This window comes from Sitophilus oryzae, unplaced genomic scaffold (genome assembly GCF_002938485.1).
Source record: "Sitophilus oryzae breed Bouriz unplaced genomic scaffold, Soryzae_2.0 scaffold_1396_pilon_pilon, whole genome shotgun sequence".
Lineage (NCBI taxonomy): Eukaryota > Metazoa > Arthropoda > Insecta > Coleoptera > Curculionidae > Sitophilus > Sitophilus oryzae.
Window position 1 is genome coordinate 10,345,162 of NW_022146055.1, and position 24,393 is coordinate 10,369,554.

A 24,393-nucleotide genomic window follows, 5' to 3' on the forward strand; every position below is an offset into this window, starting at 1 on the left:
CTGAAAACTTTTTGTCTAAAATAGATTATAATGGAATTAGGGACAATTTTTAAAATAGCTGAAATATGTTTTTTTTTTCAAAATATCTAGTAAGCCATGAAGTTTTTCAAAAATCTGAAAGATGCATGTTTATGACCCCACAAAACTGCAATTCTTTCCCTATTTAACCGACTCTCTATCTCCACTAGTTTCCGAGATACTCATAGAGAACATCGTAGGAAACTCACCCTGTATTTTTTATGAATGCTTTTGATAAACTTCAAAAAAATTAGAGTTAATATAAAACCGTATACTATTCTAGCTTTATAATTATATGTCTTTTTAATTTTTATTAAACATTTCATAGAAATTAAGATAACGACCGACACAACTTTATAGGCAAATATTAACGTTATTTGAGGCACTATCAAAGAAAGCAATATACGCTTAGTCCCAGAGATGTTACAGCTAGTTATTTTGCCATACAAGGGAAAAACGAGAGTAGCCCACGCGTAATTGGTAATGAATGACCTAACCTCTCAAATCAAGAATCGTGTTGTTTGAATCCTGGGTATTAAAGATTTATTGAAATCCTTGGAAACTGGGTATACCCATTACTATTCTTGATATAAATAGTGCATTTTTGATTATTTACTTGGGCTAAGATATTAAAATATTAGTTAAAATATGGTTGGATTGTAGGACATAAATAGACGTAAGTATGGTTATTTGTATAGATATTTATAAAGCTTATTATCTGTTTTGCATTTTCAGTTTTTGATGAGACAATTGATTTTATTTGTGAAATGCCCACAAAAGACCTACCAATGATTAAGCAATAGTGTCTTTACTGCATAATGGGTCATTCCTGCTGATTTTAGACCATTTGAAGACTTCATGGGAAAAACCAGATGTTACATTTTCATAGAAATTAAGATAGCGACACTACTTTATTGGCAATTGTTAGCGTTATTTGAATCAATTTAGTGTTCTTACCTATTATCGTTCAAATCCATGCAAATAGATAATACAAAATATTTTGAATTTTTATCTTTTATTTTTAAATATATTTTTAAACTGCTGGTTTTAGTAATTATTAAATTAAACAAACTAAAAAACAATTCTCAACCATTGACATTTGCCATAACCCTATAAAATCATCAAAATAAGGCATATCTCCTGTCAACGATTACTTCTGTGGTCTGATGCTTCCCATGACCTTTGCGTCATATAATAAGGTACCGCAGCCGTCAATCAAGGCCGTCTCGCGACCTTCAATTTTTACTCCCATCGTGCATAAAGAAGTTTCACTTCAAAAAAAGTCCGTAATTAGAGTTTCTTTTTACTACTATAAATCAGACTGGTTTTTAAACTTACATATGAGCCGTTCACTCACTAATTCGATTATCTCCACTTTGAAAAATTCTTAAATTTATGTGTAAAACCACTTGGTATATTCATAACTTTTTATATTTATAACATTTTTCCAAATATTATAGATATGGCAACATCTGATGTTTGGAAACTACTACAGCTACCAAATAGTTTTACACTTGAATGTAAGATGTTTCATGAAACGGAGTGAATCCAATTGTGCAGTGAACGCGAACAGCTCATACATTTTAATTTGAAAACCTAGATTAAACATGTTATTATTTATACCAAGGTATTTTAAAGTATAATTACACATGTATTACAAATGTACATTTTTTTTAATTGTGTCCTTTTATTTGAGATCATATTTATCATAGATTATTTATCATACTAGAACGTGGTATCTTTCCAGTAGTAATTTTCTTAATGTTTTAAATGTCACATCAACAAAACCTTAAATTAAATTGTGACCAACAAAGAGTACCAAAATAATTACATGAAACTACACCTATTGTTCACCAGAGGAAGAGTAGCTGTACGCTGCGGTTTTCTTTTTGATTTCACATCACTATATAACTTTTCTAACTCTTAAAAGTTGTCGCAATATAACCGCTGAACAAGAATCAAGAAATCTAAAGGTGTGGCATACCTTTAATAAAACCGTTTCCTCCAAATATAATAAATATTTAATACAGAGAGATCAATAATCAGTAAGTGCCAATTTTAAGTATATATGATATTAAGTAACACTGAGTTTTTTAATTAAATGTGACGGAAGTCAATGGTAAACAATTATTAAAAATATATTTTCCATATAATTTTTTACAAGTGATTGTAAATTCATAATTTAGAGATGTAAAGTAATTGCATATGCGGAATGCAATATTTTACGAAACATAAATTACCGTCACCGATTTTGCATAAACTAGTCGCAAAATACAGAGATTTGCTTATTTGCGCAGTAAATAATAAAGGGAATGTTAATTTTCTAGTATGCTTAATTATGAAAATTCTGCTTTACCAGTTTAACTTGTGGTTTAACCCATAGTTAAAAGAGGACACAAAGTTGCCGCCAGTAATGCATTCATTTTATTTAATTAATACTAAGTAAATGCTATTACATTTAATCTGAAAATATAAACAATTATTTCATTTAGTTACGGATAAACCTATGGATAATGATAAAATTAATTGTAATAAAAAAATAGAAAGTAAAAAATATTTTTTACGTACATTTGATATCAATTAAACTTTTAGTTACGTAATCGAGGGGGCGATATTTAAATTAATTGTTGCCAACCATGAACATATTCGGCGCCGGCGCCGTGCTGACTAACTGGAATTTAAATTACGCGCTGGCGACTCAGGTAGTAGCTCTGCTGTAAAAAAGAGCAATAACGCAATAACTCAACTTTCCCGGATATTCTCTCAACTCTCCCGAAAGAACATTTTATAACTTCATATTTTCTCACGCAGATTTGATCAAAAATAAAAATGGACGGCTCAACTTTCGTTTAGCTGAAATATGTTATATAAAAAATGACTTTATATAATATGCGTTCTAGAAGGCGTTAGGAGTACAAATATACAAACATTTTCCTGCGGAAATGCGTCATTTTCATTTTTCGGACTTTAGTATCGCCGAAATCTGTTACATCAAAACTAGTCTTCGGGGTGTGTTTTAGACATTTTTCTAAACATAAAAATACAAAAAAGTGTCTGCGGAAATTTTTTATTTTTATTTTACATAAAAAAATGTTTTGACTTTAGAATAGCAGAAATCAGTTACATGAAAAATGAACTTATATTTGTTTTATACGAACGAGCCTTTACGAGCAAAGAAATACAAAAAAAATCCTGCGTAAATGTGTCAATGCCATTTTGTGCACTTTGTTTTTCATACATTTTTCAGTTTAGAAGCTTACGGGACCCGGGAGCGAATAGGGGTGCTGGGTGGGGTAAAATAAGATTAAATTTATAATCTTTTGGAGGAATAACAATTCTTGTAGTATAGATAATATAGGTTCTTGTAAACTATAAGTACCTTGGAATGTTGCACTTATTCTTGTTTTTTATTAAAGCTTTATGTAAATAGGGCTGATTCAAAACAAAAAATCATCGGATCATGCAGTGTTCTTTTATATTTTAATAATTCATATTGATATTTCTTTTATATTTTAATACTGTAATTTTGCAAAAATATTAGATTGGTTAGCATTTGGGTTGCTTTGGTTAGCTTTTCTTTGTGGAGGGTGTTAAGCTGTGGTTTTTATATTTTAATAATTAACTGTGATTTTGCAAAAATATTATTAGATTGGTTAGGATTTGGGTTGCTTTGGTTAGCTTTTCTTTGTGGAGGCTGTTAAGCTGTGGTTTTATATTTAAATAATTAACTGTGATTTTGTAAAAATATTATTAGATTTATTATTAGGTTGGTTAGCATTTTAGACACTTTTTGATCATCTTGTAAAATTATAATTATGTACCTTTGTTTTATTATAATTAAAATTATAATAAGTAAAATTTTGTTATAGCCGAAATAGCCCCAATTATGACCCCACTAGCAAAACCCGTGATTAAAACTAGTAGTTAAACTCATCTAAAAAGTTTTTTTAGCTGAAATAATAAATTATAATACAAAGCTTCTAAAGATATCAAAATATTTACATTTTATTTTTATTTTTATAATTTTCAATTATACTTCCTAACACTTTTAGAATAATTATATAAAATTGATGCAGTATCTTTTTTATACTCGCTATTTAAACCCGTGTATTTGTATATACTAGTTGTTTAAGATATTCTTCCGATGGTGGCAGCACCGCCGGAGAATGCACTAAGCCTATAGCTCACATATCTTAACAAGTACTTTGATTTTAATCTTTTTTAAGGTATAATTTTCTGTAAAATTAAATTCAAGTTTATCTCAACTTTTATTGAAGATTTTCAATTATTACAGTTTGAAGTATCTATTGCTTAGAAACTAATATTTTATCATTTTTAATGTTACTTTTTGTTCAATAGGTAAGTTTGCGGCGATTAATCCCCTTCCCATACATTCTATTTCATTCACAGATTCGCAAGGCTTATTAAACTAAGTTTCAAACTTTCAAACATAGTCTAGGAAATTAAATATACAATCAAAACAAACGTGTACCGATCAATGATAACGTCAATACGTCAAATCATTATCGAACTTAAACTAAACATAAACATCGACATTACAAACTTACATATCCAACATACGCTATTTATCTTAAACCGCCGAGCTTGTTAGCGTGCAACTCTTCTGTAAAGTATCGATTTCAGGTCATATAACATTCTATCGAAGAGACGGTTTACCCAATGTGTTAGCCCCAGTAGCGTTTGTAAATAAAATATTTTTTTATGCAGTATCTTTTAACATAATATGTGCCCAAGATTCTCTCAATTTGTAATGTACAGGATTTTCAGAGATATTTAGAGCATTACCTGCGAGCTTACGTATTTGATATGTAGGAAAAAAAAACGTAGGTTTTTTATTCTACGAAAGTGTAACCGCCTAAAAGTGAAATAAACATAAAGACTATCAGAAAACGAAGAATCCTTCGTTCTCTAATAGTCTTTTAATTTTTACCCGCAGTCTAAGAATCATACTTCTTCAGCTAATGGTAAACTGCTGATGGACACATGCCATCCAGTTCGAAAGGATCTAGTCCAGCAGAGCTTTCTCGTTATAATTCGGTTTTAATATATTTTTTAATGATAATAATATTATTTAATAATTAATTTTTACCCCCCAGTCTAAGAATCATACTTCTTCAGCTAATGGTAAACTGCTGATGGACACATGCCATCCAGTTCGAAAGGATCAAGTCCAGCAGAGCTTTCTCGTTATAATTCGGTTTTAATATATTTTTTAATGATAATAATATTATTTAATAATTAATTTTTACCCCCCAGTCCAAGAATCATACTTCTTCAGCTAATGGTAAACTGCTGATGGACACATGCCATCCAGTTCGAAAGGATCTAGTCCAGGAGAGCTTTCTAGTTATAATTCGGTTTTAATATATTCTTTTGATGATAATAATGTTATTTATAAATTAATTTTTACACCGCAGTCCAAGAATCATACTTCTTCAGCTAATGGTAAACTGCTGATGGACACATGCCATCCAGTTCGAAAGGATGTAGTCCAGGAGAGCTTTATTGTTATAATTCGGTTTTAATATATTATTTTGATGATAATAATGTTATTTAATAATTAATTTTTACCGCCTAGTCCAAGAATCATACTTCTTCAGCTAATGGTAAACTGCTGATGGACACATGCCATCCAGTTTGAAAGGATCTAGTCCAGGAGAGCTTTTTCGTTATAATTCGGTTTTTATATATTCTTTTGATGATAATAATGTTATTTATAAATTAATTTTTACCCCCCAGTCCAAGAATCATACTTCTTCAACTAATGGTAAACTGTTGATGGACACATGTCATCCAGTTCGAAAGGATCTAGTCCAGGCGTGCTTTCTCGTTATAATTCGGTTTTAATACATTCTTTTGATGATAATAATGTTATTTAATAATTAATTTTTACTCCCCAGTCCAAGAATCATACTTCTTCAGCTAATGGTAAACTGCTGAGGGACACATGCCATCCAGTTCGAAAGGATCTAGTCCAAGAGTGCTTTCTCGTTATAATTCGGTTTATATATTCTTTTGATGATAATAATGTTATTTAATAATTAATTCCCCCCCCCCCCGTCCAAGAATCATACTTCTTCAGCTAATAGTAAACTGCTGATGGTCACATGCCATCCAGTTCGAAAGGATCTACTTTTTTTAGTTTTCAGTTTTCGAGGAAATGAAGAATTTATATATTCACTTTTTATCCCACTAAATACCTATCTCTAAAAAATGTCTCGATTCTTCACGACTCTATCGAAAGAAATTTTTAAATACACTGTGTAAACCAAAATATTAATTTAATAATAAAAAAAACTGTATACCTTTGTTATGGATATTTCTATACAAAATTCAGAAAAAATGAACTTATACGGGGTGCGTCTCAAAAATGGCTCAACTCTATAACTTTTTTATTTTTTCAGATAAAAAAACGAGATTAGGTGTGTTAGTACATGACATAAATTGGAATTGATTGACGTATTCAAATATTTTCGGGAACTTCCTGAAATTTTCGGGAACTTCCTTGAAAATGACTGTAACTTTTGATTTTTAAATGGCACCCTCGGTATTTTTTTTTTACTTCATTTGATAGAAAATGACACTCTGAATAAAGTGTCATATCATATTCAACTCAACTCATATCAACTTTTGACATTTTCGCATATGGTTTATTTGAAATTGTAACATGCGATTCATAACAGCAATTTGACCCGAAATACTGATTGTGTGGTACCACATTATTGGTAAAAGAAATGTTTTTTCCAAATATGCTAATGAGCCAATAAAAATTGAGATATGATTAAGAATACGTTTTGGGCATCTTTTAACCAGCTATGGACAAGACACGAAAAACATTAGACGATCAAATCTATTTTTCCAAGGCTCCTTTATTAAAAATTAGTGTTTTTAACACAGCCATGGCACTCTAGATTGGAATTTAAAATACGATTTTTTTTAAAGCAAAAATGTCAAAAGTTGACATAAGATACGTCATTCTATTCAGCGTGTTATTTTCTATCGAATAAAGTAAAAAAATACCGATGGTGCCATTTAAAAATCAAAAGTTGTAGTCATTTCCGGTGAAACAGGAAGTGACCAAAAACTATTGAATACGTCAATCTATCCTGATTAATGTCATATACTAACATACCAAATCTCGTTTTTTTATCTGAAATAATTAAAAAGTTATAGGAGTGAGTCACTTTTGAGACGCACCCGGTATAAAAAAAAAATAAAACATATCAAAACGATTGTAAGCCGTGTGTATGGCCGTCTAACATAAATTAAATAGTACTGTAGTGCTTTTTGCTTTTCATTACTTTTTTCTTTTAATTTTCGTTGCAATGCTATATGAAAGTTTCAAATACCAAATATGACTTTCAACGAGAAAATATTAATATTCCGCATCTTAACAAAATTAGTCTTTGCCAATTCCAAAGCATAATCACAATTTAACTATATATAATATCGTCTTTTTACTACTCCGTCATTTTAAAGAAACCTCTTAGTATTGGCTTTTTAACGTGCTTGAGCCTGTTATAACCATAAACTTTCATAAAAGATTGCTTATTGAGTACCATTATCTCCCTTTTTGTCTTTATAACATCTTGTTTTTTCTATAGTCTTTAGAGACCTGGCTTAGAACGAATATGATCTTAGTGGCATTTTGCCCAATAAAGGGCGTACCTACGTAGTTACGTTATTTTACGTACGTAGTTTTATAACAGTTATATGACAAATTTAATGATATGTCATTTACATTTTCTGTTGTACTCTGTATTGACAAACTGACATTACACATGTAATAGGTGTTCTGCATAATAATGCACTTTGCAAATATTATTGAATTTCTCTACACAATTAAAATCCTATTCTTCCAATTTGATTATTATTACTTTCTAATTCTGATTTTAATTTTATCAAACTCTTCAGTAAATTTAATAGAGATCTTCATTCTTTTTGCAATGTCTTTATATTTCAGTTACACAATTAACCTAGGTCCTTTATACCTATTAACGTGCCCTTTAAAAGGATGTATCACAATATACCCCTTTCCATTTGAAAAAATAAGGGCAGGAGCCAACACCGCTAGAGGGTTGAAATTACGGCCATAGAATCAATAGTAAAAACTGTCCCCTTGAAAACAAAAATATACGGGTTCGAGTTTTTTTTTATTTTTACATACAAAGCAGTAAACAACATGTATTACAGTTCATAATAAATAAACTTTTAGTCACGTGATTAAGCTTGACCGGCACAGCGTTGCCCACTTTTATATATTTTCTTTTAATCAAAATATTTTAGGAAACAAAAATAAATTAATTATACCCAACAAGCAAAATTTATTGCTGGAACATTGCCAAAACTTCGCAAAGCAAGGTGTAACATTGCTTTAGCTTAGCTTAATCTTCCGCCAAATTACATTGCAGTGCAAGGTTGAAAAACACAATATTATTGAAACGTTGCTAATGTAACGTTCAGGAAAGTACTAATTTGAGATGTATTAGTAATATTGCTAATTTTACGTCAATACAATATTGGTAAAATTATATTGTACCTATGTTTCAAAACTTATTATCCATTAAACTTTCTATTTTGTTATATAGTTATTAACGTAATAAGGCCGATAAACAACAAATAACGGCCGGGCTGAAGTTTGTGGTTTGGTTTGGTTTGATCATAAGCAGCCAAGGCCGTTATTTGTTATCGGCCGTGTTGCGTTCTAGATTTTTCGTCATACTGCAGATTTTTTAGAGCAATAAACACTACTATTTAATAACAAATTTTATTGAACAATAACACAAGTAAGGATAAAAAATACATAATGTCTTATACTAAAATTCATTTTTCATGATAATGAACATGGAAATTAAAAGTGCACTTGTTGTTCTTAGAAATCTGTAATCCTTCCCAGGGATTTACAGATTTTATAGAAGAAGATGATGCTACTGAAGAATGGCAAATATTTGTATCCACTAAAGACACATTATTTTTTTGGAGCTATCATGAAAAAGTTGATTTGTTATTTTCATTCTTTTGGAAACTGATTTTTCTATGTAAGTTTCTGCCACTGTTGAAGACTCCCATCCTCCTAGCTCCTTTAGCGATAGTAAATCACCACCATTTTCGGCGAGCATGGTTGCTGATGATCTACGAAATGAATGCCCTGTATAACGTTCTGATTCTCCAAGTTCAAAAATTTTGCAATTTTCTGCGGTACGATCCCGATGGTATGTATACCGACGATTTGCTTAACACACTTGCCTTTCTTTGTAACCAATGAAAAATTTTGGATTGTCAAAGTTACGAGGACGCAGGTTGATGTATTTTTGTATAAACCATAGGCATCAAACGGAAGGCCTTTTTTGGAATAAGAAATTTTCTATCTTTTCTTATTTTTAGTATTTCTTAATGAGACAAGAATATTTTTCTCCGAATCTTCGAAATCATCAACTGTGAGTGACCAAAGCTCGCTGCGCCTACAAGCTCCAAGAATACCAAGCACCAATACAATTTTTCGAGTAACCAGGTGTAATCATCGGCATCCAGTAGAAAATTATTTATGTCATTCTCCGACAGAACTTTGGCTTTTTTGGTGAATAACCTTCGTTTTTGCGCCTCAGAAACATGAACAGTTTACCAAATCTATGAACAAATATAATTTAGATGAGTATGATTAAATATCGAAGAATATAATGGCTTTTACCTTGATATGTCGATGTTTTCATATACTCTCAACGCAAGCTTCAGCATGGAATCTTTGTCCACAGTGATGTAGGAGAATACATTTCAGACATTCTTTTAGCATAAGCCAGCAATACCGCTTCATTTACGCTGTTTATACTTCTATCCTGCCGCCACTTCAAAAAATTGTCATATTCCTGCTGATATCTCTCTCTGGTTATAGTCGGAAGTATAATTTTGAGTAGCCGCAGCCGCTTCCTCCTGTATTTCCAACGGAATTTCTCGCGACATCTCGCTATGGTCTATTTTCCCAATTTTTGAAAAGTCCAACTGACAATAAATAGTCATTGTTGCAGGTGACAGACGTTACGATTACCTTAGAAACTTAACGGCCGCCGGCCGTTATGATAACGTCCGGCGGACGTTATATGCATCTTTTCCATTCTGATTTTGCTTATGTTATAATAATATAACAATATAGTATGACGAAAACTTATTAACTGACTTATTGCTAAAATAGTATAGCAAAAAATAGATAATGTTTGCAATAAAAAACCATTTCATTAGCTACATTAGCAATTTTTTGTTAACAATAATACATCAGTAATAGGTTATGATCAACAGAGACATTAATGGGTATTAAATTGTAGACTTTCAGATAGGTACAATATACCTACTTTTACTAATATTATATTGACGAAAAACATAAACAATATTGATAAAAATATGCATATCTCTATATCCACTGTCTTAGAAAAATTAAAAATGCTCGGTAATCTCAAATGATTAACCAATCCAACATTGACAATAATGAATACTGAATATTGTTCGTGATTTTATCATTAGATTAAGAATATATAGGTTTACCCTGGTTTTATCCATGTTTTATCTACTTCAGTTTTCAGTTGGTTAAAAGCTAAACTAAAATATAAAATTTCCTTTAAAAACAAACAACACAATTTGTTATACTAATTCGTAGCTAAGGGTTATTAATACACACATAATAATAAAATTATACTTACACTTATCGTCTCATCATCATTCTTTGTCTATTGTTGGCTATGTAGACCAATTTATCCTTGCTAATTTCCTAATATTATGGTCCCATCTCAGGTTCAGTCTACTTCTAGGTCTCTTAATTCTTTGTGGGTACCATGCGGTAATTTTTGTGGTCCATAATCTGTTGTTCGTCCTTATTGCCAGGTATCCTGCTCATTGCCATTTGAGGGATATGATTCTGTGGATGACATCTATTACCTGGGTCTTTTTTCATATTCACTCTTTTCTTTTATGGTCTTTCTTGGTTATTCCAAGGTTATTCCCAGCATATTTTGTTCCATTGAAGATTAAGATATTCTCCATCTATTTTTAATCCTTTGCTGGTCCAGTCTAGTTAACAGAAGATTTCTTCTAGTGCTGCTGTAAATAGCTTTGGGGATATCGCGTCTCCTTATCGTACTCCTGTGCCAGTTGGAAACTCTGGGGTTGTTTTATATCATTTATCATTTTATCATTATCATATTTTATCATTTTTATATCAGTTATCATTACTCTTGGTTTGTTTACTTATATTTATATTCATCAAAAGCTCATTCAAAAAGCACAGAACGTGATAAAAAACACGTCAAAAACAAGTTTAACGTTAACCTGTTAACCTAACCTAACTTTATTTATAACTTTATGATAAAAAAAAACGGCGTCAGCGATGGCTATGAATTGAAGATCGCTGTCATTTTATATGTAAAATTATATGGGTAATTACAGCTGGACGCCGTATTTTTTCGATCATACGGTATGAACATGAACTTGCGCGGATCTTTCATTTGAATCTTTGTTGCAATGTTGCAGAAAAAACTTTTTTATCGCCTTCCAAAAACAATATTTCTGTAGCAAAGTTTCATCAATCACGGCAAAACGTTTACAAATCAACATTACAAAGCAAGCTGTTTGGGGATTGTCTGCAATGTTGCAAATGTAACGTGAGGTTTCTCGCTTGGTGGGTAAATATATAAACAGTTATTATTTACATCAACAAAACTCACCTTCTTAACAGCACTTAAGGGACATAAAGGGTCATTACTACCGATTTCCCGTTCAAAATATTCTAATAAAGTTGCAATGACTTTTTGACGGCTATTAAGCTACCTTAGTTAGCAGCATAGTTTAAGGAAGAGAGTAGTTGCACTCTCGCAAATATTTTCTGTCAGTTTTTGCAATCTGTTGAATATCGGCAGATTGCAAAGCGTTTCAGTTGAATTCCGTCCGTCGAGCTGCGAGGTTCGAGCGTTGCGTCCCAGCACAGAGACGGATTGGCAAAAAACAAATACCTTACTGTGTACTGCTATTAATTGTAGTAATAATTCAAAAAAATGTTCTTTGAGTTTTTTTTAGATTTCCATCGGATGTAAATCGATAAGCTGATAGTAATTATCAATAAACATTTAATTATATTTACCTGCGATATTATGTAACTAATTAAATGTTATTATTTTTTTAGCATGTGGACAGACTTTAAAAATAGTTTTTTATATATACAACAGGTTGTCTCAAATATGCGCATGAAAATATTTTTTGGTCAGGGGATTTGCCATAAAATCTTCATTCCAATAATAATTTACGAAATCATTTATATAGATTGGTTTTTGAAACAATTTTAGAGTAAACATTTCGTACATCTAAAGTCTCCGCAAATTATTCATATTTTTTAATTGAAAGAATTTTATAATAGCATAATCTCTTATAAATTTAGTGGACTGTATTTTTTATGCTTTTTTTATTTTATTTACTTTTTATTATAAGTGGTCGTAATATAACAATATTCAAAATATTATAGACAAAATATTGAGTTTATATTTGAGGGAAGAAAAGTGCCACACCTAGCTTTAAACCACCGTAAATATACAGGGTGGCCCATTAGTGCGAGGAAGTCCAATATCGTCGTCGTTGTCGAAGATGTGAAAAAAGTTTTATTCATATGTTTCAAGGTTTATAAAGGGGCGTATCCTAAAATATTTTGTTATATACAGGGTGTCACAAAGTTATGGTAAAGTTAGTTTGATTTCTTTAAACTGCCTAACCAAATGCACCCCCCCCCCCCATTTTTCTGTAGATAATCGGATTTGGCATAAAATTCTGCATATAGTACACTATTTTTATTTGAATCATTCTACAGTGTTGCCATTCTATGACTTATTTACTAAAGCTTTGGTTGAAAACATTATATCCGAAAAGTTGTAAAAAACTAGAGTGAATTTAACTTTATTAACACTTGGCTTTATTATAATAGCCAAGTGATAATAAAGAAAATAGAAAATATAGCCAAGTGTTAAGCTATATTTTCCTAAACAAGGATAACAAAACCGCGTAGAAAAATTTACATTATTCTATATAGGGTATTTTTTATGGCGCCACCAAAATCAGAATATTTAAAATGATATATCTCAATTTTTTTTCAATGCAACATTCTGTATATTATTTTTCTGTCAGATGCAGAATTAAAAAGTTAACATTTTTTTATTTAAAGTGTTTCTAAATTTTTAACGGTTTCGCAGATATTTGCAGTATTATATTACATATGGCTCTTTCAACAATAAATTTTTATCAAAGTCACGTAATATGATCTTTGTCTGATATTTTATCGTTGAAAATCCCATATGGTAATGAAATACAGAAAATATTTGCAAAACGGCTAAAAATTTAAGAACACTCTAAATACAAAAAATGTTCACCTTTTAATTCTACATCTAAAAGAAAAAAGATATACAAGGTTGGGTATTTAGAAAAAATGAGATACAACATTTTAAATATTACAATTTTGGTGACACCATAAAAAAATACCCTGTACAACAAATGTGAAAATACTCTGTTTTCAAGCAAGTTTTTACTCGATGATGACTTTTTTATTTTATTTTATTTTGAACTCATATTTTCCTAAATACATATCTGTGAAACTATGGCGAGTGCCACGCCAAGGTGCCACGACTACTCTTTGCTTAGTTAATAGTTGACGACTATACAGCTACGTCAGTGGTCACGGGAGGCGAGAACAAGGTCATATAAAGTGGCAGAAAAAGAGCAAAGGATTTGACAAGGAGTAAAGCTACTAGTTTCCTGATGAGTAGGATTTACTAGCAAGTTCTGCTAGTAAACCTTTTTAAGCTCAAGGTATCACAACATTATTTATTTAAACCAAAACTCGTAATACAAAACTAAAGTGTTTAAACGAGTGACAATGTCAGGAAATAAGTAAATAAATGCGGCAACTTGACATTTTTTTGCAGCAGAGCTACTACCTAAATCCCCAGCGCGAAATTTAAATTCCAGTGAGTCAGCCCGGCGCCGAATATCTCCATGGTTGGCAACAATGAATTTGAAAATCGCGTCCTCGATTACGTAGCTGAATGTTTAATTGATATCAAATATGCAGGTTTGTTCACTACATACGAAACGGAGTATTGTAGCTAAACGATAAGATTTTTAAAAATTCTAAGTTTTCGGTTCGTTGAAGGACTATCAGAGCTACAATTTAAAAATATTTTTACAAGATACAGAGTGTCCCAAATAAATAAAAAATATCAAAGTTGTATTTTTTTAAATGGAAAACACCCTGTATATTATTACATTTTTAGTTTCTACGATTAAAATAAAGGTAAATTCCATTAAGGTTTACCGCGCTTTAATCTTACCTTTTTAGAAATATTTTCAATTTTGTGAAATTGCAGTCAAAATTTTAAGGCTTCATTTCTCCAAGGTTATCAAAGTTTTTAACACTAAATATTTACTTAAGTTTATTTATTGATCAGTTATTGTGTTGCAATAATAAAAATTATACTACCTTATACAGAGTGTCTAAAATTTTATTTTAAATAATTACTAGCTTTAAACGGCAATAACCCTGTATAATTTATGAGAATCAGATGCACAATGTAATTGTCTATCAAATTGTATTATACCATTTTAACATTGAAGTTTCCGTAGAAAATGCATTTTCTTGTCATTTAAAACTCGTTTATCAATGGATCAATTTATGGAAATCAATGGATCAATTTATCAACCCATGGAATACTGACATTTTAGATTATTTTTAAAGATGTACCAAGTTTTTAAAGAGTACAGATACTAATATTGTCGATATAGTTTGTTTATTTCATTAAGAAATAAAAAAACTGTTTAAATATTTGTTAAAGAGGACCAATTAATATGATTCCGGTATTCAAACTACATTAATTGACTGTTTGCGTTGATTAATAATAATTGCGCCAAATATTAAAAAACTGAATTTTGTATGTGTATTAGACAGTGTGGTAAAAAGTAACACCTTAAAAATGATATTTCATTTTTTGACAAAGGCTCTTATAACAACAGAGACATTCATTTTCATAACTTATTATTATATTAATTTCTGATTCAAATGCACATTTATTTAGAATAATGTATTAACGAACATAATTAAGTATGTAATTAATTAGTATTTGGGCGGAAATAATGGTGGTATATTTAATTAATGGTATACTCTTCTATAAAGATTTAAATAGTTTTCTTTTTGCATACAAATGGGCTAGCAATATTATCATTTTGCTAAAAACGATAATATTACTAGCCTGTACATTTTGTACATTTGTTGCTTTAAAAACAATCTAAAATGTCAATATTCCATGGGTATATATATATATATATATATATATATATATATATATATATATATATATATATATATATATATATATATATATAAATGAGGTCTATATATAAATGAGGTCTATATATAAATGAGGTCTATATATAAATGAGGTCTAAATTATAAGAAAATGCATTTTCTACGAAAACTTGAAGGGATAGGTAAAAAGTGGTATAATACAATTTGATAGACAATTAAATTGCGCATCTAATTCTCCTAAAATATACAGGGCGTTCCATTTAAATTAAACAAGTTATTGTCGTTTAAAGCTAGAAATAATTTAAAATAAATTTTTAGACACTCTGTATGAGGTAGTATTATTTTTATTATTGCAACACAATAACTGATCAATAAATAGACTTCAGTAAATATTTAGTATTAAAAACTTTGATACCCTTGGAGAAATGAAGCCTTAAAATTCTTACTGCAATTTCACAAAATTGAAAATATTTCAAAAACGGTAAGGTTTAAGCTCGGGTTTAAGTGTAAAAAACCTTAATCAAATTTACCTTTACTTTAATCGTAGAAACTAAAAATGTAATAATATACAGGGTGTTCCGTTTAAAAAAATACAACTTTGATATTTTTTATTTATTTGGGACACTCTGTATCTTGAAAAAATATTTTTAAATTGTAGCTCTAATAGTTCTTCAACGAACCCAAAACTTACAACTTGTAAAAATCTAATCATTTAGCTACAATACTCCGTGTCGTATGTGGTGAACAACCCTGTATATACAGTATTATTTGACATAAATCAGGATTGATTGATGTATTCAATTATTTTCAATCAGTTCTTGTTTCAAGGGAAATTATTACAACTTTTAATGTGTAGATGATACCCTCGGTATTTTTTACTTTATTTGATAGAAAATGACATTCTGAATAGAATAACATATCATATGTCAACTTTAGACATTATCTCTTAAAAAATGATTTTAAATTTCAATATAAAATGCAATAGCTATTCTTCTAACAATAATTTAACTCGAAAGAGCAAGTATGTGGTACCAAATTATTCGTAAAAAAATGCTTTTTTGAAATATGCTAATGAGTCACCCTCGTTCCCTTTGAGAAAAATTAATTATAACAAAAAATACAATACTGGTCACCTTTTAACCCGCTACAAAAAATATTTGACGATCAAATTTATTTTTCCAAAGCTCCTTGATTAAAAATTAATGGTTTTAACACAGTCACACTCCAGATTGAAATTTAAACTGCTATTTTTTTAATTGAAAATGTCAAAAGTTTTTATATGATTAAATTCTTTTAAGAATGTTATTGTACTGTATCATTTAAAGCAATAAAATACCAAGGGTACCATTTAAAACTCAAAAGTCATAATAATTTCCGGTGAAACGGGAAATGACCGAAAGTAATTGAATAGGTCAATTACGCAGGTCTACAAAAAAATATTTTTTTTTGGTGCTGATAATTCCTTGATAATTCTATGTTATAATTTGGTTAACTAATCCCCCAGTAGTCATGTAAAGGAGTGAAAACAGTGAAACTACGTGCAGGTTCATAACTATAGGTAGTATTTACCAAAAATAGTTATACACAGATATGTATATTTAATGGTAACCGCTTAGTAAACTTTTATTCCTGAAGCTATGTCTTATATAAAAAGATATTAACTTTACGCTATATTTTTTTAATTGTCTATGTTTTAAAAAATGACTTAAAAATTGCGTCTTTTTGGTTTTTTAAGCGACAAAGTGATGAATCATTTATTTAATTAATAGGTAGTTCTGAAAAAAAATATTTGGTAACTAGTTACGAAGCGGAACATTTTTCAAAACGTTAAAGGAGTATGAAAAGTGTCACTTTAATTGTCAAATTTAGAAAACAATTATTTCATCACATTATTTTATTTTATTTTTTTTGCCATTGTAATTTTTTTTAGGAAATAAGAAGGCCGAAAGTTACGAAGAATTAGTTCTAGACCTGTTAATGGGGAGCGTTAAAAATCTTCGATGTAATATGAGCCATCAAGGTACATTATCTGCACAGCCACTTAGACACTGGAATGTCTTAAAGCCTTGGATCAAGTCAACCAGATGCTGCCATATAAATATATCTATACAGATGTTGAGCGCGTCTCACTATTACGCTGTTTAGATGGTATCAAATATTTTATGAAAGTTGACTTGGACGGCTTCGTAGCATCCAAGTAAGTTGGAAGCCAGCCTACTTATTTTGATGCAACTTTGATGTTAAAACGCCTTCCAACTCGACTTTGACCAAAAATCAATACTACACAAGCAGCGTACACAATGACTAAAGAATATAAGGACATGTAACGCCCATATACGGGCCGCAGCAGAATTTGTGACCTTAGACGCCATTCTCTTGATGGCAAACAATGAGTCATCATCTGGTCACCAGCGACAATTTTAGCGATTTTTAATAGTTTGTGTGTAGTGAACTTTGTTTAAACTTTATTACAATGGTGATTCGTTGTTCAGATTTCAAGTGTAAAAACAGCGGCGATAAGAAAGAGCCAGGAGTTACGTTTCATAGTAAATATGGTAAATAAACAGTCCGCTCCACCTTTTTAGCGCTTTCTTAGTTTTCTTATTGAATCCAATAATTATTTTTCTGTTATTATATGTACTTGATGTGTGCTATACGTCGATACTAGTTTTGTACCTTTTGTTAACATTTTAATACGTTTTTTTCTTAATTAATTAGTATGATACCACCATATACACCATAGGCGTAGCCAAAACATTTCTCAAAAAATATAAATATCTCTTCAAACAGCTAGGTTAAGAAAAATATGTGCCACAGCACTGTTTGGTGACATCGTCACAATTTGCTCTCGGGTGTTATTTGTCCTTGGATTAACCAAATAATACACCAAATTTCATTTATTCACCTGAAAAAATATAAAAGTTATAGAAGTGAGCCACTTTTCCAAAAAAAAGCGGCAGAATGCGGTAAGCGATAATAAACTAAAAATAAAAATTTAATTTCTTCCTTGAGATGTAAATCAGGGAAGACCTTTTTCTGGACCCTCCGGATTTAGCGAGTAAGATAAAAACAGAAGTGTCGTAAAAGGAGAAAAAAATGGGATAATGATACTCCGGAGGCCATTTCAGACGAAAGCCGGTAAAAAGTAACTTTCAAAATCTAATATTCGCAGCGTAGGCGAAGATTACCCTTTAGATCTGGAGATATTAATTCGCTCAAGGGTTAATATGATGTAAATTATATTCTACGATTATAAATATTGAATATTAATGGAAGATGGTAACTGATTTTTATATTTGAACTGGAACACATTCTGAGTTTTTAAACCATATAATTTCAATTATAAAATGCATATTCTCAATTGACACGTTTCAATTTTAAATGTAATGATCTCCACAGACACACACGTACTTTCCAAACGTAAAAATGTGTCGGATAAATATTGGGCAAACAAAAAATGTCATAATTATATATTTTAAACATTAAGTTAAATGATTAAGATTACAGTAGACTTCATTACGAATACCGTAGTATACGTTAAATTTACTTTTTCTACAAACGTCAAAAAATGACAAGATTCGCGAATTGATAGCAATGTGCGAAGTGACACTTCTTTCATTTTCCTCCGTTACCATGACACTGTGCGCGAAGTAATGCGCGAAATGACAATTTCGCACACTGCATGTAAATTATATGGGATTTTGGATTTTTGATTTTTGGAAAATGAAGAACTAAATCATAACTAATTATTTATTTCCAAATATTCAAGAATAAACAAATAACAAATATCAAACTTAACACTAATGCATATTCTAGTTATTATTTACAATATTAACATAAATAGTACAACCAGTACACAAAACAATATTTAATCCCAAACTAGATAGTTCTGATTTTGCTTGAGATATGGGGATTTTGGGACTTGAGACACTATCCAATTTTGATGTAGAGGTACATGATCCCGCTATTTGACATTCTTAAATTTTATTTGATATTTGAATTTTATTGTTGATAGAATCCTCGACGTATCCCTCGGCCACTGTCGAAGATTTCCTTCCTCCGTGGCGCTTCAAACTAAATATATCACGATTGTGGCTGAAGTTCTCTGGAAACAATGCCCAGTGTAGGCCTCATAATCTGGCAAATTCAAGTGTTTTGCTATCACGCTAGGCATCTTACCAATAGAATTTATGCCGACCACTTGGTTAACACATCTTTTATTTTGATATTTTAAAAACAATCTGCGACTGGTAGCATTTCTTGGACGAAGAGCTGCGTATTTTCGGTAAATCTCAATATAATTCAAATTTGACACTGTAAAGACTCGGTCTATGTTTGTTTTTGTATCGGGTACTTTAACAATCAAAATTGAATCTTTATCTTCTGTGTTATTGACCGTCAATTTAGTAAGTTCCTCACGGCAACAAGCACCAAAAATACCAAGTATTAAAACGACCTAAATGTTAATGTTTATAGAAAAAATGTTGTTTGCAACTCGTGCGCAAACTACTGTGGTGATCTCGACTAATTTTTCAACTCGACTACGCCTCATTAAAAAATTCAAGTATCGATCACCAAAGTAGCACTTCGCGCACTAGATACAAAAATAACTTTTAACTATTATATTGGTATAGGCCAACGTTACTATATTAAACAGGTTGCCCCGCAAATTTTGGACCAATAGGGGCGAAGCTGCAACTACGTCACAGGGATGCTACAGAACGTATAAAATTATAGATGAATAAAAAATAAAATGCAACCGACAAAGAGAGATAAATGGGCAATACAATAAAGAAAACACACATCAAACAACTGAAAACTATAGACGCTATACACTATAAACAATAAAGTTCACAATATATATCGATTCGGAATTGCACGGTCGGACTGTCTGCAGTTTTTACCCCTTTATCTATCAGTGATAGCATTCCTATGACGTAGTAGATGACGTTTCCGATAATGGCGGATTGAGTTACGAGACAACCTTATCTTTTAATAACCTTGGGTATAGGCTTGGTGCATTTCAGTTGATTTTAAAAAATTCCTATAGCAGCGCTCTATTCGGCACAAATAAAAAATGTTATTGCTGGACCTGTGTCTATGAAAGGAATGCGGACAAAAAACATTTACAGTTCGTCTGCTCGATTTGTGTCTATGAAAGGAATGCGGGCAAAAAACATTTAAATAAACAGCAATATATTTTATACGTCGACTTGACGAGTACGTCACCGCAAATCGCTCCGCCCACTCATTTTATTGGCTACTTGCGCGTCGTCTAATTTTTTACGAAAAACATCGAGACAATATCGTTTTCTCCCTCACGGATACCCCGTAGCTACAGAACGGACAGACGTAGTGTACAAATAATTTTCATTATTACTTACCATAAACGATTACTGCCATTAAACAATATTAGACTGAAATAAGACCTAAATAACCATTTTCCTTAACATTCAAGAAATAGGGTTAAAATATATAACAATAATGATAAATTATTTATTTCCTTAGTGACGTTCTCAATGATACGCATAATAATATATCTTAGAAAACAGCTTGTCAGGCAAATTAATTTTGTCTGTCAAAAACCGGAGAAACTAAGGGTTTGTTTTCATAAAATATGTTGGCGCCTTTTATCATTAATTATACTTGCTTTTCGTTTGGCACAAATCCTTTGTCTATTGCGCTCGTAACAGTCTGTAAGAGGATATGCCATTTGTTTATGCTTAACGCTGTTGATAATGTGTCAAAAATAATAGCATTAAAAACTAAATATTTACAATTACATAAAAGATGTGTGTGTATCAATATCAAGTAAAAGCAAATTTAATAGTACTTGAGATTTGCCTCAGTGAAAATACTAGAGTTATTCCGTATAAAAAATAATCAAAATGTCCTCGAAATCGAAGATTTTTTCAAATTAATGTATTTTATAAAAATTTGGATATAAGTTAAACAGTTTTTTTGGTTTATACAGGGTGGCGCCTCTCATACGCCGCGGAAGCTCCAAGGAGAACGGTAGTTTATATCGAAATGAAATTTTGGCAGCATATGAAGTTAACTGAAAGCATTTTATAAAAATATATAGAATTATACAGGGTGTCCCCAAAAAAAGTTACACATCAAAGTTGTGTTTTTTCTAACGGAACACCCTATATATTAATTGATTTTCGGATTCTAGAAAAAACATAAAGGTGAGTTTTATTAAAAAAGCATCTAAGGATTTTGACATATTTCAAATTTTGTGAAAATGAAGAGTAAATTTTAAATTTAGGTAACAGCTATCTAAATTTTTGTTGACCTTGTATAGCCTGATATTTAATTAGAGTAACCATTGTATGTTAAACCAAATTGAAATTTAACCCGAAAAGTTATACAGGGTGAGACAAAATTAATGTGGAACATTCGTAACTTTTAAAAGCAAGTTACTCCTTTATTTTAAATAGAACATCCAGTATATTTTTTTGGTGTTCAATGGAGAATTTATATATTTTCAAAATTTTATTAAGGTTGCCTACCCATCAGACCAAGATTTTCCTAAATATTTTAATTTTTATGATTTTGCGTCAGTAGAACTTTATTATTTCAAAAAAATCTAGGTGGCTGTGTGATATACTTTTTGTTAATTTAACAAAAATTAAAGATTGTAGAGTAAAATACTCAACGGTAATAAAAAGATACACGTTTAAAACATATTTTAATTATTACAGAATTAAAACTCGATATAAACCTAGAATTATGTGACAAAAATTAGCTAAATGAAACCAAATGCTCAAAATGCTTCCTTTCCTTTTAACTGCATAAAATGATTGTCTTTTCAAAAAGATCTTTTCATTTTAAAAGGAATATGTGGAGTTCTATCTCGAAAAGCAGCTACTAATTTATCTTATGTTGTCGACAATAGTTGTCCAGTTTTGTAAACACTATCTCTAACATATCCCCATAAAAAATCCCAGACTAGATAAAATCAGGAGCACTTAAGTATTCTGTTAATTGGTGAATGCATGTTTAACTGACAAAATTATTACTAGTTGTTAAAGTTGGACTAATTAGAGGGCTATGTTGAAGTAACGTCAGACATATCACAGCCACCTAGATTTTATCAAATAATAAAGATCTATTCAGATCAAATCATGTAAATGAAAATATCTAGGAAAATCTTTGTTTGAGGGGTAGGCAACCTTAATAGTATTTTGAAGAGACATGGATATCGGAGTAATATACTGTGTGTTCCATTTAAAATAAAAGAGTAACATGCTTTTAAAGGTGACCAATGTTCAATATTAATTTTGTCTCACCCTGTATAACTTTTTGGATCAAGTTTTAATTCAATTTAAAGTACAATAGTTAATTTAGCTACATATTAGGCTAAACCGGGTAAATTCCAATTTAGGTAGCTTTTATTGTAATTTAAAAATTGTTCTTTATTTCTAGAAAATGTGAAATATGTCAAAAACCTTACATTTTAGTCATATACTTCTCTTAAATAACTTACCTTTATTTTTCTCCCAAAATCCGAAAATCAATTAATATATAGGGTGTTCCATCACAAAAAACACAACTTTGATATGTAACGTTTTTTGGAGACACCCTGTAGAACTCTCTATATTTTTAAAAACTGCTCTGAACTAACCTACATATGCTCACAAAGTTTCATTTCAATACAAACTGCCGTTCTCTTTGGAGCCTCCGCGGCGTATGAGAGGCGTCACCCTGTATAGGAAGTGGAAAATAACTAACTTTAAAATTTTAAAGAAATCCGTTCTTTCCAGCTATTTCGACGCAAAATTGCAATAGCTTCAGAACCTCTGTATTCAGAACAAATATCTTGAAGACATTTCAGTAAAATTTCCAAAAAATGTTGGTATTTAATAATTATTTTTTTACTTATTTTATGTTTTAAGGTTGATTCTCACTATACCTTCCATATCAGCTCCCTTCCGTTTCCCTTTCGTTTACATAAAATATATTATATCAGGTAAATGAATAGGACAATGCACACTATCCGTTCCGTTTCCCTTCCGTTCAATATCATTTCCTTATATACATTTTTTGGCGGACGAACTGAAGCGTATCGGAAACAGCGTTGTCAAGTTCTTACATTTCTACCGAGCTAGTGGTTAATATTTTGCTAATATTTATGTATTCTTTCACCTCTTAATTAAATCTATTGCCATTTTCAAAAGATACAAATTTTTAAAATAAATCTTTCGTAATGATATAAATTGTACAATAAAAAGTATGGAACTGATACGGAACGAAAGTTTACGTACAGCGTCAATACCATAAAAAATACGGAACGGATATGGAAGGTATAGTGAGAATTAACCTTTATGGGATTAAAATATAGCAATTGATTTTCTTTTAGAAAAATATACAGGGTTTTTCAAAAAACATGGGCCATCTCTCGTAAGGAGATTCCTCACGTAAAAATAAGATTAATTTTTCATATCGACATAGGTCCGATTCTACTTTGTTTCGTAGCTACAGGGTGTTAAAGTCTAAATATTTTTTCGATATATTATAATTTTCTTTCAAGTAGGTACCTTTAGTTTTTCAAATGAAATTTTGAGGGTAAAAGTTACTATAAATGCGAGATATTTTAAAGCTAAAAAAGTGTTGCCATATTTACCAGGGACGTGCTAAATATGGGTTATCACTGGAATATTTTTCTAAAAATAGCATGTACACCACTGACTTATTTTCTCTTGTTAGCGAAATTATGTATGCAGTTTAATACCGGTTAAATGTTGTCTCTTGATATTTTGTCGGTTTCGGCCTCCTTGCTGAGATAAACGCAATTTTATTAATTTACTTGATCCAAGGCTAATAGCAACCTTTAAACAATTTTAATATCATTAACTTGCAAAAGTTTTATTAAATGTACTCATTAATTCCTCATCAAAAAATATGAAAAAAAGTTCCTATAAACATGGGTATGAAAATGCACACTTTTGGAGCTACAGGATGTTAAAACTTTTTAAAATTAAGTTTTTTGTAATTATGTTAAATACCATTATTTTTTATTATAAATT

At 30.5% G+C, this 24,393-nt stretch overlaps 1 protein-coding gene across 1 annotated transcript in view; it reads left to right on the plus strand.

Moving 5' to 3' along the window:
- The first annotated feature begins 24,290 nt into the window (after nt 1–24,290).
- Nucleotides 24,291–24,393, plus strand: part of LOC115875777 (ras-like protein family member 10B) — a 59,687-nt gene continuing 59,584 nt past the window's right edge. Inside the window, exon 1 of the mRNA XM_030891281.1 lies at nt 24,291–24,294. Within this exon, the coding sequence (XP_030747141.1) occupies nt 24,291–24,294 (4 nt within the window). The remainder of the gene's footprint in view (nt 24,295–24,393) is intronic.